The sequence below is a fragment of the Gossypium hirsutum genome, chromosome D08 (genome assembly GCF_007990345.1).
Source record: "Gossypium hirsutum isolate 1008001.06 chromosome D08, Gossypium_hirsutum_v2.1, whole genome shotgun sequence".
In the NCBI taxonomy this organism is placed as follows: domain Eukaryota; kingdom Viridiplantae; phylum Streptophyta; class Magnoliopsida; order Malvales; family Malvaceae; genus Gossypium; species Gossypium hirsutum.
Genome location: NC_053444.1, coordinates 3,143,764 through 3,160,131, shown reverse-complemented (window position 1 = coordinate 3,160,131; position 16,368 = coordinate 3,143,764). Strand labels below are relative to the sequence as shown.

Here is a 16,368-nt window from a genome sequence, read left to right as displayed (position 1 = left end):
AATTTTTATATTTTTAATGATTTTTTTATTTTATATAAGTCGAACTAATAATTCAACTTATTGAATCTAAAAATTGATGATTTGATTGATTCAATCATCACTACAAAAGAGTCAAAGCATGAGAAGAAAAGCTAATACAGGCGGAGGTGGCTTTGCCTGAGGGGAGTTGCCGACGGTGGAGAAGGTGGAGGAGAGGATAAGGTTGGTAACGGAGATGGGTGGCCGTAAATGCATTATTTGTTTAGAATAAGAAGTATTAATTAATTAATTAATTAAATTTCAAATCCTGATTAAAATAAATAATCGTTTGCTTAACTATAATTACGCCTCGAAGGGCCATTCCCGTAATTATGCCAAAATCCATGGGCCCTTTCTATACGGAGAGACCCAAAAAAATTAAAAAAAAAAAAACCCTAGGTAGCTGCTTCTTTAATCTTAAAATGTTTCGATGTTGTGTTTGGGGCTTCAATTTCGCTTCTCCTCCCTCTTTTCTCACCTATCATTCAAACTGATATTTTTGTAATAAATTAAATTAAATTTTTAATTAAAAAAATCCTTTAGCCTCCTTTCATTTTCCCTCAAAATCCATTTCCATTCGCTATTCGTTATTCGCTATTTCGTCCATGCCTAAGACCAAGAGGTGATTCTTCTTTTTTTCCCCAATCAATCCCCCTTTTATTGGATTACCAAATTTTCTGTTTCAATTTCAGCAAATTTTCGTTTTTTTAATCGTTTTTTGTTATCGGGTATTTGATGTTGATTGTGATGATAGCTTTATATTTGTTAATGATTCTGTATTTTTTGTTTTTTTCGTGGTAGCAATTTTGAATTGAACGCTGTTGACAGTTTAGTTGGTTCTTTTTGGAACTTAAATTTTGGGAATTATGAAAATACTAATTTTCTGGAATTCTTGATTGTGGGTTTTTATTGATTTTTTTTCTTATTATTCAGGGTTCTTTGTAAGTTCTTTGCTCATGGAGCATGCTTCAAAGGGGAGAATTGTGAGTTTTCTCATGATTGGAAGGATCCACCAAATAATGTAGGAAGTGCTCTTTGTGAACTTTCTGTTCTTTATTTACCTGTTGCTGATTAACCTTAATAGTTGCTTCTTACTTGGGTCATTGCAGATTTGCACATACTATCAGAAAGGAATCTGTTCTTATGGTAGTCAATGCAGATATGAACATGTGAAGGCATCTCAAACGGATTTATCTGCTTCGTCTTCATCGACAAAGCCTCGTCAATTTGGGGTCTCGGGTTCTGCTCCTTTAGGTCCTTCAACGAGTACATATTGTGGTTCCGTTGTACTTCCAGCTACTTCTGGCGAGTTTCCTGGTTCTAATGGAGGCTTCCTCCCTCCCTCAACGAATCAAGCATGGCATTTGGAATCCGGGCAACAAGATCTTTTGGATGATGGTGATGTTTTGCAGCCTAGGAGTGCTAATCTAGTCGAACTTCCTATTTGCTCATTTGCTGCAGCTGGTAATTGCCCCCGTGGAGATAATTGTCCCCATATTCATGGAGACTTGTGTCCCACCTGTGGAAAACATTGTTTACATCCTTTCAGAGCTGAGGAAAGGGAGGAGCATGTAAAAATGTGCGAGAAAAAGCAAAAGCACCTCGAGGCATTGAAATATAGTCAAGAAATAGAATGCAGTGTGTGCCTGGATCGTGTTCTCTCGAAGCCCACAGCAGCTGAACGGAAGTTTGGGTTGCTCTCGGAATGTGATCATCCGTTTTGCATATCCTGCATTAGAAATTGGCGCAGCAGTTCCCCGTCCTCTGGAATGGATGTCAATACTGCATTAAGGGCTTGCCCAATCTGTCGCAAGCTATCGTACTTTGTCATTCCAAGTGTCATTTGGTATTCAACTCCAGAAGAAAAGCAGGAAATCATCGATAGCTACAAGGCAAAACTGAGGTAATGCCTCTGCAGTTTCAATGTTTCTTTTATTTCCTACTTTTACCACATGAATTATAATTTTATTTAAATTCTTAATTGTACTTCTACAATTGAAGGGTTGTTTGGATGATCCGTAATATCTATCTTACACATATAATATTTTAATCTTCAGGTCAATAGATTGCAAGCACTTCAACTTCGGAAATGGGAACTGCCCTTTTGGTACTAGTTGTTTCTACAAGGTAAAAATTGTCTATTTATTCAGCTTTGTAAAATGGAGAATTTCTCTTTCTTAGTATTTCCAAATTTGCGTCCTTTCATATCCCATCAAGTATCAACTATAAGCTTTTTAATGTGATTTTATGTTAAAATTCTCTATTTTCCTGCGTGCGCTTTCCTCTTTATGGTTGTTCCTCACCCTTTTTTCTCACTTTGTCACTATGGTTGTTCAATCTGAGCTGTTTCTTCTTAGCCAAATCTCAACCAAGATATCTACCAGTTTGGACTTTTATCTGAAGAGGTTGGTTTAGGAATAAAAATATGTTTTTATCTCAACATCATTGGACAACAACAATCTTTGATCTCAATTTCCTTGAATAAAACTGCTGTTAATATTCAGTAAGAGGAATAAGGATGAGATCGGTGGGTGATTGGTGGAAAACTAATTGGTAAAGCAAAGATTATAATTATGCAAATATAACTTTTGTACGAGGAGTAATTGTCAGTAGACGGCTAATGATGATAAATTTAAGAATTTAGTTATAATTTGGAGGCATTTCGCATTGTTTATATGGGTTCTTTATTCCTGCTCTCTCTATTTCTCTCCCTTTGCCACAGATACATGCATCACAGGAGCACTTGCAATTTTCACAATGCTTTTAAGATTTTGATTCTCTTAGCTCTAAGTTGACTTTAATTTTAATTGATAGTCATTGATAAAAAGTTTACTTTTGAGGATCGAAAGAACATAAACAGAATATCCCGTAAATCTACGAAGTAGTACTTGGTGATATATTTTGGTTACTAATCTTGGAGCTAGTAAGCCAATAGGAAAATCAGGATATCTATGGTGCCTTTTTACCAAAATACTCTTCTATTGTTCTATTAATGGTGCTGCTCTTGAAATCATTCTGCAAGTGAGGAAAAAAATTCTCATGTCAAATTGCAAGTTTCATCTGGCCAAGCCCAACTGGTTATTAATCTATTCTCAATTTTATGTTGCTTTTTGGTTCAAAAACCCTTTTAGGCCAGTGGTACCTTTTTTGCTTCCATTTTTGTGATATGTAATGCATTGGGATTCATAGATTTTATTTATCCCGTGTTTCTGCTTTCTTATGTATGTGCTACTGCCATTACTTCCTCTCTCTCTCTCTCTCTCTCTATCTATCTATCTATCTAATTTCCCCATCAAGGGTTGGGGGGTGGGGGAGATAAAGAATGGGGTTTAGATGTGTCACAGTGTCACTTTCTTTGTAGTGTAGGATCTGGTGATGTTTATGTAGACACCCAAAATCAATTTTAGCGTATTATCTCCTTGCTATTTTGTACATTTATATGCCATTTACTTTAGTCATAGAGAGTGTTAGCTTTTACGATTCATTTAATGGATACACTTGTGTTGTCTTCCAGCATACGGTCAAGCCAGGCTCTTATGCATGGAAATACCACAGGCCACCTCCTCGCAGATCCAATGTTATAGATATGGACTCAATTTTTGATGTCTTCGAGCACTTAATTGCAGAAGATGAAATGAATATTTTTGATGCTGAAGATTTGGAAAACGATGATATATCTATGGAGATGGCCTTATTTTTAATGCAGCTAGATTATGATTCAAGTGACTCCTCAAGTGATGAGGAGAATTTTCACTATTAAATTCCTAAATTAAGTTTTGCTCCTTTTTGCTCGAATTATGGAAATGTTGGTAGTGTTGGTGTTCATGTAGGCTACCACCTTTTTCGTTTTGGAGAATATTGATTTGGAGTGTGTTTTGGTCGTTGCTGACTGTCTTGTTATGACTTAAAACATTGTTAATTAGTATTGAAATCTGGATTAAGTTACTAGAGTTTGGATTACTTTTCTTTGCTGATTACATTTGTTGAGGGCTTCAATGTGGTTGGTTTTAATGCGTAAAGGCATTCCCTTGCAATCATGGGATTCGTATTAACTGTTCTTTTGATGGTTCTTGTCATGCCTTATGCTGCATGTGTCTGTTAAAAAACCTAATGGTTTTTGTATGTTAGCCAATATTTTCTCGATAAAGAAGCAAATTGTGGATTTATGAAGTCATATCATTCAAATTATGGGCTTAAAAAAGTGTTTTCTTTCACCTGTTACCATCCCTGTCCGCTATATGTTTGCATTTCTCTTGATGCTGTGGTTTCCCACAGAAATTTTTTGTTTATTTTCATGGATGCTATGTATTTGTAGCATGCGTATCGAGATGGTCGATTGGAGGAAGTTGCTCTACGCCATCTTGGAGCTGAAGATGGGCACACCGTTATAGCTAAAAATATTAGGTATTTTTGCCCCATTTTTATTCTTTTTCCTTTATTTATATAGACTTGGCTAATAGAACAAAAGCAATATCTTCTCATTTGTTTTTGTATGTTATTTTCTTTTCGTTCTTTCTTACTATGTCGATTACCTTTTCAGGTTGTTGGACTTCCTCAGTGACTTGCACATTAGGTGAATGTTCACAACATCTACTACAATGTAAGTTCTATCTTCAACACTGGTTTTTCTTCTTCTCAACTACTTCCGAGTTTTAATAACTGATACAGATGCCTATAACTGATACAGATGCCTACATAGACGAATTGTACATTTGAGTCACTCTCCCCTTTGTATAAGATAATCATTTATGAAGATCTTGAAATTCAGTAAAAGTATCATGGAGTTCTTTGTATTAGTAACTGGATTACATTTTGCTCCCTCTACTCAAAAAATGGGCAGATTAGTCCTTGTACATTAGATCAAAGAGCAAATTGGTCCTTTTGTTAAAAATTTCATCAATTTCTACTGTTAAAAGCTGGTCCTTCTATATCAACATGAGTTATACATGGCATGCTAGGTGTAATTGTTTGATTATTCCGTCAGCCATGCCGGTTTTTAATCGTAGAAATTGATGAAATTCTTAACAGAAAGGATCGGTTTGCTTTTTAATCTATCGTACAGGGATTAATTTTCCTATTTTTTTAGTAAAGGGGGCAGAGTGTAATCTGATGCTTAGTACAGGGGTCTCCATGGTGCTTTTACCCTTGAAATTCTTATCATTTCAACGATCTTACTATACATATAATAGCCATTGCGAAATCTCCAATTTCTTGTTTCCAAGATGTATCTATATATTTTGTATGGTTTTTTTTGCATGCAGGATTATATAAATAATGCAAAGGACCTATATGCCAGCTTTGATGAAAAACTTTCTTGGGTTTCTAGTGTTGCACTCTCTTTGAAAAAGGTAAACATCTAACTAGTTCATTATTTCCGGTAATCCAGCGTACGGTATAGCTCGAGTGATTTATAGTTCTAAACATTTGTTTTGAAAAAAAAAACCCAAATTGCAGGATTTTGCTGATTGGAGAAACCAAAGGTTGGAATCATGGGGGCATGAGGGGGTTTTATGCAATAAACTGCATCTAAAATATTAAATGAAGTAGTAAAAAAAGAAAACAAAGATACTATTTTGGGGGTGAAAATGCTGATTGATGGATAGAAATGTTTTGTTGAAGGGTTTGGAATTTTAGTAGCCAACGGTGATTAATTTGAATAATCAAATCAATGTGTGGGTGGCAGTGTTTTTTTATTGTTCATGCTTCCCTCAAATCAGTGGGACACTCGGAACTGTATTCTCTCTCTCTATATATATATATATCATTGATATACATGTAGGAATTATATACTTATGTAGGGGTTATGCTGTGTTGTGATATGATTCTCAGGTGGGTGGTGATGATGGTAGACTTAGAGAATGCATAATATTGAAAAGCGTAGCTGAGAGTTGAATAATCTGTGTGTGCTTGATGTTGTACATGTAATACTGTTTACATATTTGACTTTATTATGGAATATGAATACGATCAAATATACAACGTTAGCTAATTTGTCACCCTCTTTCAACATCTCTTATCATAAGCTTGGACTGAATAAATTTGCAATTTTCTTCTATTTCAGTCTTGTGGCATTAATGTGTTCAAATTCACATTTTTTTGGTGTCAATTAATAATATATTTATAATTTTTTTAAAAAAAAGTATATAAGGGCATTTAAATTCACTCAGCCAATCAAGTCATGACATGAAAATGGCCTTCGGCCATAAAAAATTTCAAAATGTTATCAGGACCATCTTTTTTTCATTTTTTAGATCATTTTCTTCTATTTTCTTTTCTTTATAACATATATATAAAATGAGAAGTCTAACAAAAATATAAAAAGAGCAATGTCAAATAGCTTCCTCCCAATCCCAAATCTAAAAACTAGACATATATAATTTCCCCTCCCCTCCCACACCCAGAAATCAATGCCTGAAATAGCAAAATTTTCTTTTGGAGAAGACCAGTTTTGCCACTTCTATTACATGCACGTATATATATATCTCAATTTGTAGACATGTCTTCCCAGGTGTTGAAGAATCATCGCGTTTGCAATTTTATCCTCATCCTTTGATCCACATATGATACTCTCTTTGATGCAATCAATCCATTCAAACATTTCAAGGTGAAAAAAAACAGAAGGAAAAATTAACATAAAAATTGAAAACCGATGCGACCCCCCCAGAGAAGGAATGTGACTGCGGTAGCAAACCTCTTGACTAGCTAGTATTCCCTGCTGACTTAGGTTCTGTTCGGACATAGGTGAGACTGCGGAAAGTGGGAGAAGAAACGTTTGTCCCAGTGACGGCGTCGGTTCGGGTGGTGGTCGTCTGAGCATCACGCTTCCATTGAAAGCTTCTGGCACCGGGTTTAATTGGAAGGTGAGGCCTAAAAGCACCTGGCATGCCTCTGGCAAATGAAGCTCTACCAAACCTTGCTGCAACAAATGGAGAGCCCCGAGCTACACGAGGCCATGTCATGACAGGAGCAGCGGCTTCTTGAGGAGCTGAACTTTTCTTCACGACCTTTGGCAAAGGAAATCAAACAGGTTGAATTAGTCGCTTTATGTTTTGGAACAACAAACCAATATGCATGCTATGAAATTGGTAGAAATACAGTAGACACCGAGCCCGAATGATTTTAGGACGGTACCAACCTCACGGTCCAAGGTTTCTATAAGTCCAGCAAAATGAAATTTTGCTTTTAACATCTAGAAAATAGACAAGTTCTGTCATGTGGGATATAGACGATGGAATATTCATAATGGATGCTTCTGCCGTCTCGGTAACTTTTCCTAGCACTCAATCTAATAATATTTCCTAGAACTTTTTACACACTGACAAGATGAGTAATTTCCTCAAAACACACAGAGCCGATGGATCCAAGACTCAACACACGTTTTGGTCCAACATAACATCAATGGATCAGGTCTTCCAATAAGCAGAAACTTCAAGAGGCTGGCTATATTGAAATATAGACAACTTGCTACAGGCCTGCTAACATTACATTATATTGTATTTTTAATAACTATCCAGTGACAGCCAGGTCATAATAACAGCGTTATGACAACCATTGACCCAAATCACGAACCATAATAACATCGAGTTTTCCAGAAAAAGTTCAAGACATTACATAATGATAAAATTTTACATCACTAGGCATCTAAGTTGAAACAAAGTTCCAGATAGAGTAAAATATTTAACACACAAGACTCTCCCATGAACTCCACATAAGCTAACAATAGAGAAATATCAAAATATGCATGGCAAGTTACAGAGAGAAACTCAATGAAAGGTTTAATAAAACAACAGACAAGGATTAAATACCTTAAGAATCCGTGACATGAATGAGGTACCATCCAGAGACAAAGCATTGTCTGCTGCTTCCTTCCGCATGAACTCCACATAAGCTGACCTGTGTACGCATTGTACCTCGGTAAAATAAAATGTTTTCCAGGAGAAGGCAAATCCAGAACAAGTATTCCAAAAACCTTACCCTTTCGGTTGCCCTGTCGCCGCATCTGTAACTATAATAACTTTTAGCACGTCTCCAAACTTATTAAAATGTCGAGAAAGACTGTCCTTGGTAGCAGCAAAATGAACCTACCATATATTGTCAAAACTGAGTAAGGGAGACGTATCTTCTTTCTACACTAAAGAGAGAATTTCGGTTTCTTACATTGCTTACAAAGATGGTTCGAGAATCAGCGTCCTCTAGAGGACGAGCAGCAGCATAAGAAGCTGCAAAATGAAAGTAGCAATTTAAATAAAAAAGTTTAATGCAAGGAAAAAAATCCAACAGAACAGAATAAAGTTCTTTAGCACAGCAATTAAAAAACAAAAAAGATATAGGTTGCAGTACACAAGGGAATTCCTTATCCAACACATGCAATATCCAAATAATCAATCCTAACAATAGAAGACAACTCACCAGAAGAAGGCTGCACTGCTTTCTGAGACAGTTCTTGGTTGTAAGCAGCACCTTTTACCTAAAATTAACAACAAAAGTAAATTTCAACAGCCCCAGTGCAAAGAATAAGAGAGAGGAAATAATATAGGTTAGAAAATCCTACATTTCCATTACCAACATTAACTGGGTTGCCATTCTCCATCAACCTATGATTAGCTTTGTTAGCAACTGCTTCACTCTCTGGAAGAGGTTTTCGGCTGTCCAGTTCTGAAACCTCCCTTGGCTCTTGATAATGAGGTGGTTTCCAGGTATTTACATTGACAGAGATGTTAACTATCTTATGAGAAGTATTTGTTGCTATAGTTGATTGATTTTGATCTTTGTTCCTCGTTTGCAAGATTTCATCATCCTTAGCTACATTGTACTGCACCATAAGTGAATTATCACCCTTGTTTCCACTTGATCTACCAGCATGGCCAGTATGAGACTCATCCATAACTCCATGGCCAACAACATCAACATCACCATACCATTCATTGTCAGACAGAGACTCTGAAGCCAACCCAGTCTGACTTTCTAAAGCAGTTACGTTACCAACATGTCGACCAGCATACTCTTCTCTTTGATAATATGCTGAATGGGTTTTCTCCAAAGGCTGGTTAAGATCTCCATATTCTTCATCCTCAGTAAGAGACTCTCTGAATTCTGGATGTAGGTCACGGGTCTCCAAAACATCCATTCCAGGACCAAGCCTGTCAAACACACTTCCAGCATTTTTTACCTTTGTCACATCTTCAGCAGCTTCTGCCACAGCCTTGATCACTGTCGCCATTGGATTTGGCACTCTTGCAACAGACTGAATTCTCCTAGGACGAGCTGGCAAATCTCCAGAAGATGTTGACACAACAGATCGAAGGCGCTTGGAAGATGGCTCCTTCGCTGAAATAGGTGCCCTTGAAGTTCCAACTGCATCTCGCACAGCAAACTGAAGCAACCGCCTAGGGGCATCAATGTTCATCTGAGGAACTGCTTCTCTCTGCAAAAGGAGTTCATCCATGGATCAGAAGACTAGCCAAATCAATGACAAAGGCATATATTGGCATTTGGCACAACATGAAACAGCTATACAATTTACACAAATATTTCATTAAGAGAAAAAAACCTTTTGAATTATTTTCAGAGCAGAAAACAGAAGTATTTAATGACTGACATGTCACTCTCAGGATAATTAAGAAATTTATCCCTACAACAGCCACTCTAAACATCTAAAGCATTTCCATTTAAGGATATATTTTGTCCAATGAAAGGAGAACAATTTCTTCTTAATTCTAGCAAATGGTAATCAACTATTTACGGATAAGGAACCTAGAAATTAAAACCTTTATAGGTTGTCGTTCATCAGGCCTACTCCTTTTCTTCTGAGTAGGTTGAGGAGAGGTAGATCGTCCACGGCTTACTTTACGACTGGATTTTTCTTCAAAACGAATATTCTCAACCTCAGAGCTCCGAAGAGGAGGTGGTTCGGCTGCATCCCTAACTAGTCCCTTCCAATCTCTGTTGTGCCGGTTCCTGGGAAACTTAGTAGACTTTCCCCTTTCAGAATCAGTATCCAACTGGTGAGACTCAGCACCAATAGACTGGTTCCCCAAAACAGTTGTTCTGGTTCCTTCATCAAGGTGAGGTTCCCGAGAAGGAGCATATAGATCCAAATTTGAAGCCAGATGATCCCACAACCTGTTCAGAGAATATAATATATATACACGAAAACACATGCATATAAGAAAACTAAAAGTATCAGATATAAGGATAACTTAGGGCTAAATCCCAACAACTATGATTATATAAGCACCGACTTTCCCCAGTGGAGAAAGTTGGAAAAATAATATAACTACCAGGAGACAAAAGATTCACTGTCATCCCCAAGAAAAACATTCAACTCATTCATTGCTTCGTCTTTACGTCTTCCATTTCTCAATAAGACAATCACGTATTCCTGCCATTCAAAATAATGAGAGAATGTGATTAGACACCAACAGAAATATCTGATCTTTCACATTTTCTACAAGATTTGCAAATTTGTGCATTCCAACTATATCAGATTTCAAAGATTGGAAGTAAAACATGCATCAGAGCACCACAGAAAATACTTAAAGGTTAAGAGAATGATAAACAAAGTACAACTAATGCGAGATACATTGTCATGGAAAAGATTAAAGCCAGATATTAAGGGCCTCCCAAAATCCACATAGCGATGAAATCTTAAGCAAAGAAATTAGGACAAGAATCCTTTTAATTCCTCAGAGGTTCAGTACAAAAATTATCACCAGGCTAAATTCAATTACTATTCAGATTTTAACGTTTTAGCCCTAGCGAAAGGAAAACTTCAGCCTGTGCTCCTCAATCCGTTCTTTTAACCAGGGCCACAAGCCCTTGATAATGACAGAGAACATGAAGATAAAAGGAAAAAACTATAGTAGTTTTAAGAATTCAAATTCCAGCACTTAAAAACATGTAATCATTATCCAATTGAATCGAAGCAAATTCCAAATTCTCAACTACAAAAGCCCAAATACAATATAAGCTAAATCTTAAAATAAACCAAAATGCAGAAACAACGTTATGATCAATGCAACAATTCAGAGATTAAAAGAAAATTACAACATCCACAGATTTTTATAAACAAACGAAAATGCATAAAAATCATATAAATCGAAAATTAAATAGCTAAAAAGGGAGAGAAAAAAAAAGTACCACAAGAGTATCATCAGTGTAGTCACCCATAAACTCCTTGAGTTTCTCCTTGACTCTATCTTTCAACTTGGCTGCTCCATCTCCGCTAAAATTAACTTTAAATGTCAAATCATTAACTCGATCCACGCTGCCCATCTTCATGCGATTTTCCTTTCAAAACCCTAACCTAACCTCTAACAGGTATAAAGAAAACCAAAAGCAAAACAAAAAAATGGATAATCCGCTATTCCAGAAACCCTAACTCCAGGTGTTTGCAAGCATCGAGAAAAGACGGATGCGGCGAAGGAATTGGTGGAACGCGGTGGCGCGTGAGAGGATAGGGATGCCTGCAAGAGAGTGTGGGAAAAAATCGGGTTTCATGGCATAGGAATCCCCCACGATCGTAAGAGGAGGCTTTGAGGGGGTTAAAGAGATAAAAATAAAAAGAATAGTAGTGAGAGGATCGAAATAGGGGAGATGAAGCAAAAACATAAATGTGCGTTTCGTTTCATATATATGTATCGACTGTGAATGGGGCGTTTTTTTTCCTTTTTTTCTTTTTTCTTTTGGTTTAATTATTTAATAGTCCCTGTACTCTTTAAACTTTTTATGCTTAATCCCTCTGCTTTTGAGGTGTTCATGGTCGGGACTGCTTTTGGGATTAAAATTTTCTCCGTTTTTACTATTTAGAAATAATTAAAAATACATTTATATATTCTTATAATTAAATTTAAATAAAATAATATTTTATTATTTCTTGAACCAGACCCAACATTTTTGAGCATAGGCGAAATAATAAATTGAACCCCTTTTAAAAATATAGATAAAATATAATACAATAAAAGCTGACAAATTTTGAGGCTTAAATGAAGCATTTATGATGAAAAATTGAACGCCCCAAACATTTAATTGATTTATTTTAATCTGAAATTTTTTACTGCACATTAAAGGCTGAAAATTATTTTTTTGGCCCTTTTAAGTGGTTATACTCGCAAACAACCCCATGGCCAGGCCTGTCCTGAACAATGAAATAGGTCATTTGGGCAGGTTGGGAAAAATTTTAAAATTGATTCTTGATCCAACTCAGACAGTGAATACATCTACTTTGTAGTTTGCTTTTAATTTTAAGGATTTTTTAATGGATTAATTGGTTTTACGGATAAGGAGTATTTTTCTTTTTTAGTTTATTGAAATGTAAAATATTTAAGAAAAATATATTTTTAATATATTTTGTTGGAATTTTTAAAAAGTTCTAAAATAAAAATATATGAAAATTAAAAAATCTGTTTTCGATGAAAATACTGAAAATGTTAAAAATAAGAGTTTAAATGTAGGAATTCTTTTTTATTATAAATAATAATAATTACTAAAATATTTTTATAAGTGCATAATTGAAAATATTTTTATTTTAAAAATAAAATATAAAATATTTTCCAAAACCAAACCAACTCTTAATTTTCATATTTAAAAATTAAAGTTGAATTGTTCATGAAACCACAAATGAAGTGGCAAAAAACTTATATTCAATTCTACAATTAACATACATCTCAAATTTAATCCTTAAATAATTTTTACCTTTTATCTTCGTTAAAGAAAATGAATCCCATTTAATAATGCTCCTAATTAGGGATGTTCAAATTTCGGTTAAAATTAAATTAATCGACTGAAATGATTTATTTCGGTTAATTGGTCGATTAATCAATCTAATTCGGTCGAAGGTCGATTAATGATTTTTTTGGAAGTTTGGTTATCGATTAATTCAGTTTAAAATCGAGTAATTAACCAAACTTAATAATTAATAATATATATTATTTTGTATCAATACATAATTCGAATAATTTTTTTATATGTTTTATACTCGTTTTAACAAAAAAAAAACAAAAAAATATAAATATTGGTTAATTCGGTTAACCGATCAAACTATTTGAAATATTTCGGTTCGATTAGTTTTTTTTTAAATTTCAGTTCAATTAACGGTTAAAGGATTAAAAAGTTCCATTATTTTGGTTAATACTAATTCAATTTGATTAACCGTTTGAACACTCCTAACCCTAATGACTTGTGTTAAATTTGAATATATGTTATTTAAAATTCAAAAGCGTTTAATTGATAACTCATTATTCAAAGTTCCAAAAAGTATAGGGACTTGGGCCATAATTATACCTTTATACATATAAAAAATTGGGTCGATTGGGATATCAAAGAACGATAATTCATTGGGCCGATCACGTTTAAAAATTTAAAACAAGTGGGTCATCGCCCGGCCCAACGGGCTCTGAAACTGTATTTATACATAATTGTACCGTCTTCAAAGCAATGCTTTTTGTTTGCATTATAAACAAGTCGGGTCAGCCCATTAACATCGGAGCACAATCACACTTGTCTTGAATAAATATGATTATGGGAGGGTGGTTTTTTCTCCCACCTTGTCTGACCCGATATTTGTAACACCCCTATCCCGTAACCGTCGCCGGAATAGGTAAGGGGCACTACAGGACCTTTAATTCAGTTCAGAATAGTAAAACATTGAATATTTACTAAATACCATCTCAAACATATCAAATTCAATGTCAATTTCATGTATCAATTTCATATCCAAACATATGTTCATATCTCATTTCAATACATTATAAAACCTATCAAAACCTTGTTATACCAAATCAAAATCTTACCGAATTCACAAGTAAACACATACCAAAATGACCTTTCATTTGGTCACACATATGTCTCATTTATGCCAAAATACCATTTATCAAATTCACCACAAAATGAGCATAACATATAATGCTTCCATACCAAACCAAACATTTCCAACTCAAGCCATATCACATAGCTTGATCAAACCCCAAAATCCACACCACATTCACCAACATAAATGACCATATAATTCAACCCAGAAACTAGCTTATACATGCCATATTTACATTATTTACATAAGATCCAAAAGTACCGAATATCGTCTAGATAGTGTGATAGCAAATCTCCGACCTCGTCCGAAATCGAGCTAACTTCCGAAATCTATAGGACATAAGAAAATGAATGAAGTAAGCATTGAGCTTAGTAAGCCGTATAATATAAAATTAAACTTACAAATTTAACATTAAGCATTAAAGCAATTAAAATCAACTCATTTGTCCAAAAAACCTATTCACATCCCCATTCACAAGTTATTCATTTCACATCCATATATTCATCCATTCATAAAGATGAAACCAAACATATAACATTCTTTTAGCCTCCAAATTCATTCCTCAATTCATATAAATCATATACCATAAAATCAATCCAAGTCATATAGCTAAATATATCATGTCGTCCCTATAATTCATATATTCATAAAACAAATAATCCATGTAAATCACGTATTTCATGTAACTTATAAATATGTAAATCATATAACTTTTATATCAATTCGTTCCTATTCGTATAACCTGTAATTCATCAGTAATAACAGAAATTTATCCGTATCAACAGTAACTTATACATATCAACAATAATTCATCCATATAATTACATAGTTTATTCATATGATTAGTAACAGCAATTATGCCTGTTGAACCTTTTTGAATATCGAAGGATATACGGGTGATACACTATAAGTGTATTCATCAGAAATCTGTCAATTCATTATCATGTCTGCTCTTTCGAGCCATGATCGGTAAGCTCATTCCGAGCTGATAAACGATAAGCTCTATCGAGCTGAAACGGTAAGCTCATAAAAGCTGATATATAGGTAAGCTCATACGAGCTGTGGTGAGCCCGAAACAAATACAGAAGCTCGACCAATACGGTAACCCTAACGACATGTCACTTGTATCCTACGATTTTCTCTGAGTTCAAGAGGGGCTTGGTATTACTCAATAATTTCCTCAATCAAGCATTCGAATTTCATATCATACATTTTCAAACAATTATAATTCTATTTCAAATCAAATACAAGTAAATTCAAATAATTAAATTTTGATTCTATTGATACGAACTTACCTTGTATTTTTGCTCGGATACTTTCGTCTACCCGTCTAACTTTTGTTTCCCCCCATCAAGTTCCGGTATTTGTTTATATTGATCTATATAAATTCAAATTTAACCTATTTATTCACCAAACCATTCAATTCAATCCATATACATATATTTTGGCCTTTTTACAAAATAGCCCTCATATTTTCACATTTTGACACTTTAGTCCCTAATTCACAATTACATAAAATATACAAAATTTCTTTACACATATACTTAGCCGAATACTATATAGCTTCTAATCAGCCCATATTTTCATTTATTTCTCATTTCTAACCATAATATTTCTATCTTTAAAAAAAACCCTAATGCTCATTTTTGTCAAAAATCACTTTACAAAACATTTAAATCTATCAACAAATAACCATTTTCCATTATCAAACATTAAAAAGCTCAAGTATTCATCAATGGCACTTCACAAAATCATTAACAACTTTCAAAATTAAAGCATGAGCTAGCTAGAATACAAAGCAACGATCTCAAAAACGTAAAAATCATAAAAAACCGAGCAAAGAACATACCTTAATCAAGCCACACAAGTGCCGAATGGTTTAAGCATTCAAAACCCTATTCTTTTTTTAGTTTCGATTCAAAAAGATGCGAAAATAATGAACCATTTTGTTATGTTTTATTATAATTAACTTAATTATATAATTACCATTTTAACCTTAATGAAATAAATGCATAATTCGCATATTATAAGGTCATTTATGGCCAACACCACTATCATTGGTCCAGTAACATAATAAGGACCTCACATTTAACTTATCATAGCAAATAAATACTCTTAACTTATAACATGCTACTTTTGCATTTTATGCGATTAAGTCATTTTTATCAAATTAAGCATTTAAACGGTAAAATTTATTAACGAAATTTTTATAATATCATTCTATCATGCTGTAAAACTTATTAAAATATTAAAATAAATATTTGACTCGGTTAAGTGGTCCCGAACCACTATTCCGATCAGACTCAAAAACTGGTTGTTATAATATTTCTAACTTAACTCGATTTTGACTCAAAATTAAACATTAATTTATCTTCTCTAAAAATTAAAACTATACTCAATTCTGACCCGACTCGATACGACACAAATTTCATTTTTTTATATTACTTATCAAAATAAAATAATAATTTTATTAAGTCATTTGACTGAAATGCGTCTTATCCATTATTTTATTGAGTCGAAATTTGAAGATCCTTGCTCGTCAC

At 34.2% G+C, this 16,368-nt stretch overlaps 2 protein-coding genes and 1 long non-coding RNA gene across 4 annotated transcripts; 1 reads left to right on the top strand and 2 right to left on the bottom strand.

The window, feature by feature from the left end:
* Positions 1-355: 355 nt before the first annotated feature.
* LOC107919808 (putative RING-type E3 ubiquitin transferase C3H69) lies at positions 356-6,007 on the top strand. Of its 2 annotated transcripts, XM_016849177.2 has the most exons (8): positions 425-640; positions 952-1,039; positions 1,128-1,921; positions 2,076-2,145; positions 4,334-4,422; positions 4,559-4,618; positions 5,280-5,366; positions 5,473-6,007. In XM_016849177.2, exons 1-6 carry the CDS (start codon positions 624-626, stop codon positions 4,593-4,595), a joined length of 1,095 nt encoding a protein of 364 aa, XP_016704666.1. In that variant the 5' UTR covers positions 425-623; the 3' UTR covers positions 4,596-4,618; positions 5,280-5,366; positions 5,473-6,007. The 2 variants fall into 2 exon arrangements, with proteins under 2 accessions (XP_016704665.1, XP_016704666.1); XM_016849176.2 differs by lacking the exons at positions 4,334-4,422; positions 4,559-4,618; positions 5,280-5,366; positions 5,473-6,007 and adding an exon at positions 3,533-3,978 and having other exon boundaries at positions 356-640.
* Positions 6,008-6,422: 415 nt separating this feature from the next.
* On the bottom strand, positions 6,423-11,626 carry LOC107919807 (uncharacterized). The gene is made up of 9 exons (XM_016849174.2): positions 11,158-11,626; positions 10,299-10,399; positions 9,786-10,140; positions 8,570-9,442; positions 8,428-8,485; positions 8,176-8,237; positions 7,993-8,099; positions 7,824-7,911; positions 6,423-7,022 (listed from the first exon to the last, which is right to left on the bottom strand). The coding sequence occupies exons 1-9, from the start codon at positions 11,296-11,298 to the stop codon at positions 6,717-6,719; spliced, it is 2,091 nt and encodes a 696-aa protein (XP_016704663.2). The 5' UTR covers positions 11,299-11,626; the 3' UTR covers positions 6,423-6,716.
* A 2,122-nt stretch (positions 11,627-13,748) lies between these two features.
* Positions 13,749-15,760, bottom strand: LOC107919737 (uncharacterized). Its single transcript, XR_001690439.2, has 3 exons — positions 15,675-15,760; positions 15,121-15,203; positions 13,749-14,154 (listed from the first exon to the last, which is right to left on the bottom strand). It is a non-coding gene; the product is annotated as an uncharacterized lncRNA (long non-coding RNA).
* Positions 15,761-16,368: the final 608 nt, after the last annotated feature.

What these genes read in the sequence shown, in the direction of transcription:
- LOC107919808 (XM_016849176.2), top strand. An exon ending in GGAAGGATCCACCAAATAAT is followed by an intron (nt 1,040 to 1,127) that starts GTAGGAAGTGCT and finishes GGGTCATTGCAG; the next exon opens with ATTTGCACATACTATCAGAA. An exon ending in AGCTACAAGGCAAAACTGAG is followed by an intron (nt 1,922 to 2,075) that starts GTAATGCCTCTG and finishes TTTAATCTTCAG; the next exon opens with GTCAATAGATTGCAAGCACT.
- LOC107919807 (XM_016849174.2), bottom strand. Translation starts at nt 11,298, where the DNA reads ATGAAGATGGGCAGCGTGGATCGAGTTAATGATTTGACATTTAAAGTT. An exon ending in GCGACAGGGCAACCGAAAGG is followed by an intron (nt 7,912 to 7,992) that starts GTAAGGTTTTTG and finishes ATGCGTACACAG; the next exon opens with GTCAGCTTATGTGGAGTTCA. An exon ending in TCATGTCACGGATTCTTAAG is followed by an intron (nt 7,023 to 7,823) that starts GTATTTAATCCT and finishes CCTTTGCCAAAG; the next exon opens with GTCGTGAAGAAAAGTTCAGC.